Source organism: Xiphophorus maculatus, chromosome 15, assembly GCF_002775205.1.
Source record: "Xiphophorus maculatus strain JP 163 A chromosome 15, X_maculatus-5.0-male, whole genome shotgun sequence".
Taxonomy (NCBI): domain Eukaryota; kingdom Metazoa; phylum Chordata; class Actinopteri; order Cyprinodontiformes; family Poeciliidae; genus Xiphophorus; species Xiphophorus maculatus.
Window position 1 is genome coordinate 1,478,378 of NC_036457.1, and position 15,195 is coordinate 1,493,572.

A 15,195-nucleotide genomic window follows, 5' to 3' on the forward strand; every position below is an offset into this window, starting at 1 on the left:
TAAGAAAGGTAGGTTTCAAGTTTGGCTAATGGTGTCGGTGCCCTGAATCAAATTTTGCTCAGGCCCCACAAAGTCTTGGATCGCCACTGTTTTGACAGATGAGCATTAACAATTAAACCTTGTTACGGTTTAATAGGTTCATAAATTAGCTTTTATATGCGGTTAGCAAACCAACTTTTTACCCATCAATAGACAGTAGTGGTAATTTGGTCATATATATCAACGTCTTTGCTACTTTGCTAACCACCGAAAGTTCCAGATTTTCCTGTCACGTGATCCCTAATTGCGCACGCAACTGACCGTTAAGTGCGAGTGACGTCAGAGCACCGGCGGTTAGTCTGAGTTGCGGTGATCATGGCGGAGGATGTGACCGTTTCAGAGGAGACTTTAACCGGTGCCTTGAGTCTGTTGGTCAGTTTGGGTCAAATATTACTCCAGAATGCCCAGCAGGAAGCAGCAGGTAGGAAAAACTTTAAAAATAGCTTTATATTCAATGTTATAATGCCGTGTAATTAACTAATTACCACTAATTATGTTGCATTTATTTTCATTTAATTTAGTTTAACCTAGTGACGCTTGAATATATTAATTTATATATTTTACCACTTTAACAAAGTTGGTGTAAACTCACTTTTATATTGAATAAATATGGATATTTTAACTTTATTTTCTGACTCAATTCTTGAGGAATTCCTCAAGAATTCCTGACATCAAATCCTTGGATTAAAATACCGGACTGGCTTGTCTAATCTAATCCCTGTCATGCCTGTTTCCAACATAAAGGCATTGCACAAATCCACCTGACCTTTACAAAGCGTCTTTGTTTTTCTATTTCTTCAGCGTCTCTGCAGACTTTTGTTCCTCATAAGATCACTACTTTATTTGGTTTGATCACAGCCGGGGAAAATTTCTACAGAAGGTAAAAAAACAAACACGTCATTTAGTTTTTGTATCTTAAAGTCTTTTTACATTTTTGAAATGGATTTTGAAGAAAGTCTGTTTTTGAGCAGAATTGGAGTGAAGACAAAAGGTGAAGCAGAGGCTGTTTGGCAGAAATTATACCAGTAAGTCTGACGAAATGTGATTAAAGTGTTCAGCACAACAAATCCTATAATGAATCATCTTTATCTGTTCATACTTTCAAAATAAGCTGAAAGTGGCCTATTTAGTTTTAGAATTGATATTTTGACATGAAAATATAAGCATTTACATTAAATAATTTATTTTTCCCAGCCATCCAGCAGTCAGAGAGCAAGTAGAAGAGCTTCTGAAACTGGAGGTCTGTATATATTTTACAAATTTTTCCTATATATATATATATATATATATATATATATATATATATATATATATATACATGGTAGTTTTTGTGTATTAAATCTGTAAAATTATTTTTATTATTTGGTTTTTGTTTTGAAACTGAATATATTGGTTTTCAAATATGGGTAGAGTATCCAAAATGGTACTAAACTTCAATATACTTTTACTCAAGTAAAAGTAAAAAGTAGCCATTCAAGAAATTACTCAAGCAATCTTCCAGACAATCAGTTAATATTTAAAAATTCCATAATCCGATGGACAAAAATATTAACTTCTTTGGAAATTTTTGTTATTTTAAGGATTAAAACAAAAACAGTTCATATAAAAACTAGAAATGCCAAATAATAAAATGTGGCAAAAGTTCTAAATAAATTTCTTTCAATAAAAAACTTAGGAAACTTGAGCAAAAACTGCAGGTGTGTCTGTGTCTGGTGAAATTTTGGTTAAAACAAGGTTATTCATTCTTTGAGTAGAAAATCCAGAAGTTTTACTCAAGCAAAAGTAGCAATACTTCATAATAAAGTTACTCAGATAAATGTAACTAGTTACTATTCAGCTTATCTTGCTTCTACATTTGACATTTTTGCTTTTAAGTTTCTGTTTTCTCTTCAAGCAACATAGAAATTCTGGCACTTGTCATCGTTTTGCACAAATATGAAAGCCCAATTTAAACAAAACAAGCATCATTTACTTAACTTTTTACTTTTCTGGTTAATTTTGCAGAATGAGTGGGACTCCTTCCTGCAGAGCGTGGACAAAGATTTGCAGACGACTGATGAGCAGCTATCAGGAGCAAAGCCAGCAGACAGCTTAAGTCCCGACTCTGTATTCACTGATGCACGATCAAAAGAGCAAGTTTTTATACATTAGTCATTCCAAGTCACTCCCATTGGTTTACCTCAGTGTATAAAGTAATATTTTTGGTTATTTTCTTTAAAGGAGTGTGACTCTGGGTCAGTTCTTGGGTCAGAAGCTGCTGCTGGTTCTCATTGGAAATTTTGGATGGCTGCCATGACGGGACCATGTGGCCGAGCTGGAGACCAATCAGGTCAGTTCACCTTCTGTGGTTTGTTTCAAAATCCCCCCAAATGGGCAAAAAGTCTGAAAAATGCTGAAAAATCATCTTCAAGTGAATCCAAAGAGAATTGTGAAGCAGTTTTATGATTTTGTTTTGCTCTGCAGACCCTCCTGGAGGCCCAGTCAGTGCGGGTCATGGTGGTTTCCTTCGGCAGTGTGGAGGGAGCTCAGCTGTGGCTGGAACAGACAGGATGTACCTTCGAAATGCTGCTGGATTCACAAAAAAAGGTCAGCATTAAACTAAAGCACTTAATTGTAAAAGTCACAGGAGTTAAAACAATCTAAAGTGATAAATTAACTGAAAACGTTTGTCATCAAATATAGAAATGGCTTTGATTCAGAAAAAAACTGTCGGTTTGGGAGTTGACTAAAGGTTTTAGCAGCTGTTTAATGGCGTCATTAAAGCTCAATGAGCCCAGTGTCCAGGCCATTCAGTCACCAGTTGCCATGGAGACAGTCATGCTGACTTCATAAACCCTTCCTGGTCCAGGTCTACCTGAGTTTTGGGCTTGGCTCCTCCTTCTCCAAGGTGTTGAAGTTCAGCTGCCTGATGCAGTTGTCAGAGTTCAGCGCTGCAGACAGAGACTTCCCTGATTTCCCACATCGCCTGCTGGAAGACATTTTTCAGGTATAAAGCATCATTTTATGGAGCTCATGCAGGACACGGGTTTTTGGTGCCTTTGGTTAAATATTTTTAAGATGTTGACTTTTTTTCTGAAAAGTTTTATTCCACAAAAGTGACTGGATTAAATCCTGGTATTCCATGAAATGCTTTGTGAACATGAACTGCTTTCAGCTAGAAACACCATTCAAGCTTTTAGCAATTAAGAGAACTAATTGACTCACATTTTCAACAAACTACCATCTTTTTCTAACGGTACATTCCATTTTACAATGGGACTCTATTGATGAAATTTTTAAAGGTGAGCTATTATGCTTCCTTGAACAGGTCAGAAAAGGTCTATGGTCTACACAAAACATGTTCATTACATTTTAGCCTCTTGTGACCTTAAATTCAAATAAGCTGCTGCTGGCCATGCCCCCCAACTTAGCGTTTATACTCACACATGAAAATAGCTGCAAACAGATGTACAATTACATAACCTTACATCTTTGAAAAGCACAAGTGGAACCTCCTGCACAACCAACAAAAATGTAGCAAGTGAGAAATCCTTTAATCTCCATGGCAACCATCCAGCTGTACAAATCATCTTGATGGACTTAGCCCCGCCTTCGAGACATAACTCCTCCTCAGAGCTGCAGTTTCCAAGTTTCCAAACTTCTGCCTCACAGAGCAACCCTCCCCTGTGGTTCTCCACTAGGGTCCTTCAGACTAGCCAGCCACAATCAGCAAAAACACCTGGTGGAACTGTGCATCTGCTGAGCTTGTTATAGTAGCTATGTTGTTAAAGTGTTAATAGAGGAGAGATGTGATGACTTCCTGACTGCAGAGTTTCAGAAAGGGCAGAAGTTTCTTAAAGAGAGACAAGCTCCATTTCAAGGCGTTAAATTAGAAAGTCAAATTTCCTATAAGTCATATTTGATACATATAGCATTTTTATAACAACTGAAGGGGACATAATCACTTGATTGTGCAATAAAATGACACTGTGTGCTTGGAAAACACATAATTCTTTCTTTTTAACAATCGTGAGGTTATTGAGACACCAAAAAAGATTAATTTATTAACAGCTGGATGTTCTTTTAGTGCTTGGGCTACTTTTAGAAGCAGTTGAGACCCAAATAGAATTATAAAAATATGCAAAACATGAATTTTATGTAATAGGTCTCCTTTAAACTACCATTGTGATTAAATTCACTAACTCCAGCTTTGCTTTCTAACTTAACTAAACTCTTTCTTTTCTAAAAAATGCCTGACTTCGTGCTCTACCTCCACTGGCTTGCAGCATTCAGTCCTCTGACGTAGCGACATTGGAAAATCACTTGGGTTGTGCTGTGATTTTACAGCAATAACGTTTTTTTTTAAATTTGTGCTGGGTTCGATTTTCCTTTCAATTGGTTGTGGGATTTACATCACAGCCAAGCTAAATCACGCTCCAGTTGTAACTCCAAGAAACCAGTGGCATTTGCTTTTCTGTTGTGGTGCCAGCTATTGGTAACACAAGGGGAACACAATGTATTTTTCCCCAGTGAACAAGTTGGTTGTAATATATGAAGCTCTATTTGTGCCGCTGCTGCTTTAACAAGATAGAAACAATCAGTGTGGTAACTAATAGTTTATAGCAACAGTTTTAACTGGATTTTAAATGTGAAGCAGGCCTATTGGATCCTGAGGCAGTTTATTCAACTTCCAAATTCAAATTTCTAACGTCTTGGTTTACTGGGAATGTGGAAAAAGAAAATATTTTCCACTAAATCAATTCTTCCGTCAATCAGGGAATCAACTCTTTGATTTCTAAAATTAAACTTAACTTTTCTTCTTTTTTTGTTTTAAATTGATTTATGAATCTATCGCACTTTTCAGCTCGTTGTTCTTGTTTTTAAGCTTTTAGGTTTAGTTTGTCCACTACTTCCTCTCACGTTTCTCTGTTTTTATTAATCAGCTTGATATATGCTTTTAGTCCAGTAAGTTAACCTTGAGTTTCAGCAATGGCCTCTAACTAACAGCATTCACACAGCACTTTCATCAAGAAATAAAATGTTCCTATTATCTCTCATTTCATTTCAACTTTGCTTACACTTTATGGGGAGCTTAAATATCTTCATATTATCTTTATATTAATAAAAAAAAAAAAATGATGTCACTTTAAACCATACAGTTTCTGTTATATTGCTCTATGGCTGCAAAAAACATGTTTGAAACTGAGAATCGTAAGCATATTTCCTTGCTACTATTGGCTTATTAGTGGACAACTTTAAATTATGCTAAATAGTTTCTTATCTTGCCATAGTCATTATCTTCTGTATTAAAAAGGGGGTTTAACTACCCTGTACTATTTAAAAATAATAATAATTTCAGTGAAACTAACTGAGCAGCGGTCCAGATCAAGTCTTTTCCAACTTTCCATCTCTGTTTTATTTATTTTACTTATATTTTTAGCTGGGCGGGGATTTTTTACTGGACGAAACGGGAAAGGTGCTTCTCTCTCATCCGTCTAAAAACCCTCTGGACAGACCGAGTTTGAAAGACGTCCTGCAAGCCGCTGAGGATGACTCCACCAGCAGCTATGAAGATAAAAATGAACAAAAGCCGTAAAAAAACATTGATACCACAGAAGAAGACCGGCTCTTTGACGCACATGGATGACGTCTCGTCTTACACTCGTTACGAAGAGATGCGACTGATGGAGAACTGTGCAGAAAAGCCAAAACTGATCTTCTTTTGTCATGTCAATGTTGTGATTTAAAATGAAAAGTCATATTTATTTGTTATTTAACAAAAAATATACAGTTGAAACCAGATATTTGCTTACACCATATAAAAGCATCATTCTGTTCTGCACATCAACCTCGGAACCAAAGTAAAACTCTCTGTGGACCCAGTCTCAACATAAACTGAAAGGCCGCTCTGGAGGAAGAAGCCAAAACACCAGAAACAACAATAAAAAGAAAAATTATAGCTTCAATATTTGGAAGCATGGCTGATGCGGACCAAATGCCCGCTCCCATTGCTAAAACTACAGGCAGACCACAATGTTAGAACAACGCAGAAAATCGACATCATCGTTAACAATTTCTCCTTCTGTTTGCTGATTGGCCAGATTGAAAATCTACCGGAGGGAATCCAAGTGAATGGGGGAAAGTCCAGACTGCTGTAAGTGAGATTGCACAGGAGGGAAACATCCAGGCGTATGCAAGACATCAGTAATTTTAAAATGTTTACTGAAAAAACAACAATGCATTCTGGGTACAGAATAAACATAATTGGCTTCAACGCTTTAGGTTTGGAGAACGTGAGAAAAGGAAACAGAACTGCTGCGTCTCCCACTTCAAAATAAGAGCATGAACATCAATGTTTATATACTTCAGGAATCAAGCAGATAACCAGAACTTGAGTTTATTCAACTTACTGCCAAGAAAATTAGTACTTTGAAATTTATCCAGAAAAATACATTTAGGGGAAACAAAGTGCGCTAAATGTTTTCAGAGCGCTAAACACAAACACTGTTGGCGGATTAGAGAAAATTAAGTGTGCAAACCGAACTGTGTTGCACCAGTTCTGCCAGGAAAAATGGGCCAGAACTCCACAAAGCTATTACTAGGAGTTTATGGAAGGAAAACATTTGACCCAAACTATAAATTTAGAATGTAAGTCTGATAAATGCAAACAGGAGAAGAAAAAATTCATGTCATTATTCTGGCATTTAGTTAATAAAAATGATTTTGGTGCATTACATGGTGTTTTGCCTTTAGATGCAGTGTTTGTAAACATCTTTCAACTGTATGCTCAGTACTTAATTATACATTCATACACATTCATAATCTTAGAGGCATAATAACAGCAGCAGATATTAGGAGTAGGTTTGTAAAGGTGATTGACTTTATTGTTGAATAATCAATCATCACAAAGCTACGACTTCCTGCTTAATTAAACTAATTATGTTTCTTATGGAAGGAACAACAAAAATATTTAGGTAGTGTAGATACATTTTCATTCAGCATGTCTCCAATACCCAACTTATCTCCAAAAACAAATGTACTGTTGGTATTTATGATGAATACTTCCACTGAAATCTGATCTACTGTTTCTAAGCTTGTACCAAGGAAAATAAAAACCCAAGCTGTCATTTTACTTTCTTGTTTTGTAGACAAAATAAGTCATGTTTTTGAGAAAGTCATATTTGCAGACTGTGCAGAAGTCAAGCTTAATCTCCTCCGGACAAAAGAATGTGGGTTAATCAGCAGTTTAGCAGGACTCAGCACCAGCCCTTATTAAAAACATTTCTGCTACTTCTTAACTCCTCCTAAGGCCCAAGCACACACTGATGGAGATCGTTAAAGGGTTTGGTATGTGCTGATTCCCAAGAAAGTTCCTCCATCTTTCAGTTTTTACCCTTGTTTGGAAATCCTGATCCAATATTTAGAGTTCCCTGAATGTAATCAGCAGTTTTAACTGGCTTACAGTCATATTTATGCAGCTGCATGAACAACAATGATTAAAGCACAAACACACAGAGCAAAGTGTTTCACTCCATCGTCGACACATACAGTACATTTCAGTCGATACCATTAAGTATTTAGATGCTTACTTGCTTATTTAATGCTGAAATAATTGTACACTTTGTGTAATTGGTTCCAATACGTTGCACTATGACCACTCTTCTTTGCTTGGTTTGTACAGTTTATTTCAGTTAGATGGTTTTGTTGCACAACCCTGGCCTGTCACACATACTTCACAATTTTTCACTTGGGTTGAGCTTGATGCTTTGTGTAAGTCAGGGTTCTGCACTTTTAGCTGCATCTCTGCTCCAAAACACCTGAATCAAATGATTAAGAGTTAATGCAAAATGTACTGACATGTCAGTGAGTTTCAGTCTTTTGGTTCCGGTGTGTTGGAGCAGGAATGCCTCCATTAGTTTCAGGACAGGGGCAGTTGAGGACTGGAGTTGTGGACTCATGTTGATGGGTAAAATATTTGTTTTAATATTTCTGTGGGAAGCTATCCCTGTCGGAACACCTTATTTCCTAGTTTGCACCATCTGACCGAATCTGTTTGAAACCCCAATTTCTCCAGATTTTTACCCTACTGTGGACCACAAACAATCAAAACAGAAAAAACTCAACACCTCCAAGCTTTGGCTTAAACAAATGTCTTTTGTCAACTTGACATCAAATTATAGCATCAGAACATATTTTTGAATCGGGAAGAGAGTTTAAAATACTTCTGTTTTTTTACAAATCAGGAAATGGCTTCACACCAAAATACATGAAAGATCATTAAAAATCTGTTGCTGAAGCACTATTCTGTTTTTAGCCTCCTGCAATCTGGAACAAACTTCCAGAAAACTACAAAACTGCCGAAACACTGAGTTTGTTTATATCATGGCTAAAAACTCACCTAGTTTAGTTTCCTTTGATTGCTAGTAATTGGAATATTGATCAACATACTTGATGTAGATGATATTTGATAAATTGTAATGTGCTATACTTTTATGAAATGTGCTAAACAAATTAACTTGACTTGGATAAAGCAGGTTAATGTGAAATTCTCAACCATGTCAGAAACTGGATTTCTTCCAGGAAACCAACTAATTGAAATTAATTGTACCAATTTGGCCATGTGTAGCTGGTAAAGACCCACAAGTATTATGTCAGAAGCTTGCTGATGTCTACCAAAAGAATGTGTCTGATTCTTGCTTTAAGAATCTCCCTTTGCTTGTTGCAAGAAAATCAGTCAAATGGATTACCATAAATCCAAAATTACTATGAAATTCATGCCTAAGATGAATGTACATAAACGTCTCTCTAGAACTCTGCGTTGGTACTAGACCGTGTTGTATGCTACAATAACTTATGTGATAATGATTAAATAAAATGTTTTCTTTTTTTATTTCTAAAGAGCTACACATTCAGGTTTCAATTACTGGCATTATTGGGAAAAAACAAACAGTTTTTAAGAGTTCATTTCAAAGTGCCACCCTGTCGTCAAACTCGCAGACATAGTTCATGATCCGGTCGCAGTAGTGGTCCCACCAGTCCCCGTCGTCCGACGACATGGCCACACAGTTTTCTCGTTTTCCTCCGTCCGGCTGACTGGACAGGAAGTGCTTACGCCACTGGAAGTACGAGACCCGTGTGCCGTCGTCGAAGAGGTAGAGCCCCTCGGAGCGCAGGTCGTTGACGCCCAGCCAGACGGGCCAGTTCCCCGGGCTGAAGAAGCCCTTGATGTACGCCGCCAGGGCCTCCTGCTCCTTGCGGTCGCGCGGCATCGCCAAGCGTCCGCCACGTTCCAGGCACTTCCTGGATGCTCCCGCGTAGTCGGCTAAGTTGTTGTACACCAGGTAACATTTGTAGCCCAGTCTTTGTCCTTTGTGGCAGCCTAGGATGCAGAAAATAAACTGAGAACCAGCGTTATAACAGATTTGGGTTTTTCATTATAGTTTAGTTTTATTTCACTGTAACTTTTTGTCGAATTCAATTAGTTTTTAGAATTTATTTGCTAGTGTTTATTAGTTAAATATTTAGTTTTGGATTAGTTTTTATTAGTTATAGTAGTAGTTTTAATTTTTTCATATTTTGGGTAATTTTTAGGTGCAAAATTCAAAAAGACCAAAGTATCTTGGTTATGCATCGGCTGTTTATCATTTTTCCTTGTTTCCCTCTCTCATTTTTTATTTATTTATTTTTACAAAAAACTGGATGATAAAAGTCTTCAGTCTGGTGTTTTGGTCTCAACTAGCCTTTTTTCTGAAGGACAATTTTGTTTACAGAGACTTCATAATTCATTTATGAATGAATTATACCAATTGGTCCTCAGACCGGTACCGGTCCGCGGCCCGGAGGTTGGGACCACTAATATAAATCACTTTGTTTTTAGTGAAGAAGCCTGTTTCAAATGTTTTCAAGAATAGTATTTGTGTTTGTGGTGCTTTGAATGCTGCACCATGCAGTCATAGCCTTACATATAAAAGAAAGTAATAAATCTTTTATTATAATTTTTATCGTTATAACAGTACCAACAAATGTCGTGATAAAAGTCCATATCGCTCACCCCTAAATCAGTGTACTTATTCTTTTACTGAATTATTTGCTTATCTTGAAGATTGTTCTTCAGAAACAAAATCTCACCAAGTATTTTTGGTCTAGTTTCCAGTGCAAATATCTTGGATCACTTGAAATAAGACAAAACTAATTTACAAGTAATTTTTCAACAAGATATAGGAGCTTCTCTTAAGTCAGTAATTTCTTAATATTGATGAAAAACTCCCAGATTATTTCACTTATAACATGGAAAAAATAAAATGTCTTGTTATAAGTAAATTATCTGCTAGTGGAGCAAGTACTTTTTCATCAAATTTAAGGAATAATTTAAAAAAGAAAACAAGCCCCTATTTGTGGCTGAAAAGTTACTTTTATGTAATTTTTTCTTACTTAAAGCATACTAATATATTTGAAATGGAAACTAGACCAAAGTTACTTGGCAAGATTTTGTGATTTTTGTAATTAAGCCATTTGTCTTGAGAATTCAGGGACTTTTGAACTTTTAATGATTCACCTCAGAGACAAAAGACTTCCCAAACAAACAACATCAGCGTTTCTGTAGAAATGGTCTTCATGCAAAGAAAGTTGGTTCCTTGGATGCAAAACATTAAATAATATGGGATGACTCACTAGGTAAATAGAAACCTTGGGTGAATTCGGTGGCATAACATACAGCTGTGTCATCATCCATCCAACAAAAGCTAAGCCAAAATGCAAGCACCGTTTATGGAAACAAAAACAAAGTCCACCCTGACACCCTGCTTTTAAAAATAAGGGAAATAATTGATCATCTGGAAACGTTGGAAGGTTTTCATTGGGTTTTAACTCGATGAGGATGTTGACTTCTGTCTATTTTCAGGCAGACCCAGGACCAAAATCGTAGATATCCATATTCAAGTACCTCCACCACCACGTGGATGGTGCAAATCAAATAAGGGTTTTAGACTAATGTTTGGTACCATTTCTTCCACATTTTTTATTTAAATACACCTACTTGCTTATTGTGTGCATTCCTACAAAAGAAAACAAACAAATTGCACCCCGTTGCTGTTTTTCTTTTGTTTCAGTTATCGCAAACATCTCAGTGATCCTCTGATAACCGTGTTGTTTGACACTACAGCATTCTCCATGCGCTCATCTATCTACAGCAGACTGAATTATAAAAGCTCCTGAGGGGAAACGTGCCAGAACATGCTGCAGAGTTGGGTTCAATTTATTTTATTTTTGGCAATCTTCCCTCCAGAGCTGTGTTTCTTTTCATGCCTGTAGCAGCTCCTGTTATTTGCATAGCAACCAAACACAGCAAAGCTATAATTTTCCAAGGTACAAAGTATAACATAACCGCAGGCTTCCTTTTGATATTTTCCTAATGCGACAATTTCTTTTTAGAGTTTCTGGTGTTGGCAGAGTTCTACCTTTCTGATGCAAACATCACAGTTATTTGCATGTTACCTCATGAGTTTTATTTTCCATGACAGCAAAAAAAGACAAACTGATCCAGAGCTAGAACCTAGAAACTGAACAGAATGTGGGTAAAACCTTTCCAGTTATAGATAAAAACATGACTAAATATTAAAATATAACATGATTGGTATGATTAAAGCTATTGTTTCTCCATATGAATACTGATAAATTTAAATTCATATTTGCAAACCCTCAAAAATGGTTAGAAATGCTGCTTTAACAATTTTTTCCCACATTTATCTTAAAATCTTAAATGACTATAATATGGAAGTTGCCCTTAAAAACATTTGTATTTTTTCTTGCAGGACTTTTGTGTCAAGCAAAAGTTTAAATGAGCGCACACGTCTTTGCATTTTGTGACATGAGGAGTTGAGGCTACCGCTAACTAGCCGCAAATATACCATTGGTAGCTAGCCAGCTAGCTTTTCTGCATCTACGTCTCACTTCTGTTGCCGACCGATATGGATACTATAAACTTAAAGCACAAAGCCAAGAGCTATGAAACAAACTCCAGAAATTTAAGTTTTTCTTTGCTTGATTGTAATACAGTTGGATCCCATAATAGTCTCCTATTTTTATAGTTTTTTTCTGTCTTAAATTTCATTTAAAGTGGCATTAAAAAGTCTTAAATTTGAATACTGCAGAATATTGCAATCAAACTCAAGATCTGTTCTGAGGCTTGAAAAAGGCTTGAAAAGTCTGTTATACCTTCCAGTCTCCCAATCTCCTTGCGATTGTCCTTGCTGTGTCGGTAGACCTCCTGGATGTTGTCCTCCAAATCTCCAACTTTAGCTGTTTAAAGGAGGAAAAAACGGATAAATAAAACATTCTGGAGTGTTTCTGGAATAACTTCTACCACTATTTTGAACCTCACCATCCAGCTTGGAGAGTCGGTCGATCAGCTGGCTGACTTTAACATCCAGAGTGTAATGACCAACGTTCAGCTTGTGGATGGCCTGGTCTATGCCGGCTAGCCTAGATACTGAGAAAACAGAAAAGAACTGGAAAAATGACCCAAACGAATGTGGAAATTTTGATTCTTCTGAGAAAATAAGACTGTTGCTGCTGGATGGTTGGTTAACCTGACTAAACCAACCCACAGATTCCACCATGTGATTCGTTTTGGATAGACCAACACAGATTGGTGCACGATTGTAAAATGGAGTAAAAAAAATGATACTGAAATCTGAAAAGTGTGGAAGCCACAGTCGAAGCATCTGGTGGTACATTTCCAGCAGCTTCCTGCATCTGAAGGGATTTTTGTTTAAATAGCTGAAGCTTAATCACATCAGACACAGACTGTCAACTGGATTCAGTTCCGGACTTTGACTGGACCATTTCAAGACAGGATTCTTCTTCGATCTAAACTTTTTCATTGTAGTTTTGGATGTTTGTTCAGGTCTATTTACCTAAATCAATTCCACCTTCAGCTTTGACCAGATTCCCTGTTGCTGCCATAGATTGGCATCCCCGCATCATGATGCTGCCATCACTATGTTTCACAGTGGTAACACTGCAGACGTCTGATACTGGTTGCACTGGATTCTATTTCAGACTGCACTTCATATTTTTATTCAGTTTATTTGAGTTGGTCTGTCACAAAAAAAACAAATAAAATACACCAAATTTGTTTTTGTAGTACAACAAAACAGTCCCAGGAGTGATAACTTTTTATACTACATGCACCATTCTCAGCCGATTTTATAATGAAAGAAGTATTTTAAGGGTGGAGGACGTTACTTACAGACGTAGTTGTACGAGTTTTCGAAGTCTGACGCTTGGCTGGTCGGCTCTGGTTCTGGTTCTGGAAAGATATCAGGAACGTCGCCTCTGGTCCTCTTCACCTCCACCACAGATTCCTGACAAACAGACAGATCTCCATGTTACCACAACAGACTGTTTGGTACTAAATCTTTGTATTATTTTCTGATTTGGAAACAAATCCAGGTTTGTTCATGTAGACTTAACCTATTTTTAAAGAACACAAAAGAGAAATATTCAAAATATTCTAGATTTTCCAACAATTTAGGAACTGAATGGACCCATTTTATTTAATATTTTAGTGCTTGACATCTAATTAGATGTGTAGTTGAATTTAAAAGCTTATACAGTACCACTCCTAATTTCTTTCTTTGTAAAATTCTCTAAAGTGTTTGAGTTCCTTAAACATGTTGCTGTTTCATTCATTTTCAGTATGGTTACTGCACCTGACCATTACAGGCTACTGTGCAGCAAAAATTAGGACAGGTTTTGGTCCAATCAGCACAATATGTTATAAATTTATAGTTTCTAATATTATGCCTGTAATATATTTCAGTGAAACAAATTTAATGCAGCATAAAAAAGTTTTAGAAAGTGAATAAGTGGGAAGAAATCATAAGTATATTTTTAAATGAAACCTCGTTAAGATGGAAATACTGATTTATTTTTTTTTCTGCAAATCTGAATAAGAAAGACATGAACACTAGTCATCTGGTTATTAATCACAAGTCATATCAGTCATTGCAACATTCACCAAAATCATTACATGTCCCATGATTTTCTTGATAATATGAACTCCTAGCATTGTTTCGCATCCAACTAACTTGGATACAAAAAGGAGAAACTTACCAGTTTTACTCAGAACAATCAGTGTAAAGTAGTTTTACCTAAAGTATTCAGAGGAGAAAATATGGCTTAGTGACTCCAATTAATGAGTAATTCCAACATGACGTCACGGTTATTTATTTGACCTTAATTAAAGTGATGATTACAAATATTTCAGTCAAAATCCATGAAAAAAGGGTGTAAAGGGAAAAAATAAATCAAGTAATTTTAGTTATATAATAAATCAGTGTGATTTGTAGAGAGTTACTAAATGGTAAATTCAATCTACCCAATCAAAAGTATAAAGAAAAACTCTGGAGAAGTACTGGCTAAAACCAGCTGGAAGAGTAAAAGAAGCTTTGGCTGCTTAAAAGTAAACTTTAAAGTGAAAAGAAAGAAGACTCATGACTTTTCCCCTTAATATTTCCCAGTGAATTATTGGCTGATTGAGCAAGAGTCTCAAACACTCACCACTGCCAATGTCTGCTTCCCTAGACATGTCATCTGTAATTATTTGGGAATCACCGAGACTCATGACTCCATCTCCTACAGCTTATGAGGCGCAAATCATTTTCAGTTTTTGTAATGTACAGGGAGTGTGGATTGCAGTTTTTAAATCAAAACAGAGCAGAATGAAGGCTATAGTTTAAAAAATAAAAGTACATGAAAACGTTCTGACCTCTGTTGGTGCAGCGTCGATCATCTCTGTTGGAAGAGCCAGAAAACATAAACACAGGAATGTGTACGATGTGGCAGCTGGTCCCATTTTACTCCTTTCAGTAACTCTTCTCTTCCTTCAGCAGCTAAACCTCTCTGAGCCGCTCTGCAAACTCTCCCTCCTCTTTCCCTCATGGAACAGCAGCTGGAATCTCTTTCCCATTAGACATGTGAATGGGAGGGCGCACACACACACACACACACACACACACACACACACACGCACACACACACACACACCCAGGTATCAAAAATCGAAACATTCCTGCTGCCTGGCTGCTGTCCTTCCTCTCCGTCTTCTCCAGCTCAGGTCTGATTTCCACCAAACAACAGGAAGTGTCTTTGTTTTTGCTTTCCCCTCCCATTTCC

The 15,195-nt window shown here is 36.8% G+C and overlaps 1 protein-coding gene and 1 pseudogene across 1 annotated transcript; one reads left to right on the forward strand and one right to left on the reverse strand.

Annotated features, from left to right (window-relative positions):
* Positions 1 to 334: 334 nt before the first annotated feature.
* Positions 335 to 6,311, forward strand: LOC102218877 (annotated as a pseudogene).
* A 565-nt stretch (positions 6,312 to 6,876) lies between these two features.
* Positions 6,877 to 15,195, reverse strand: clec11a (C-type lectin domain containing 11A). The gene is given in 6 exon segments (XM_005803445.3): positions 6,877 to 9,397; positions 12,232 to 12,315; positions 12,398 to 12,505; positions 13,268 to 13,382; positions 14,789 to 14,893; positions 14,896 to 15,195. Coding segments are annotated over 6 exon segments (891 nt in total). The 5' UTR covers positions 14,962 to 15,195; the 3' UTR covers positions 6,877 to 8,984.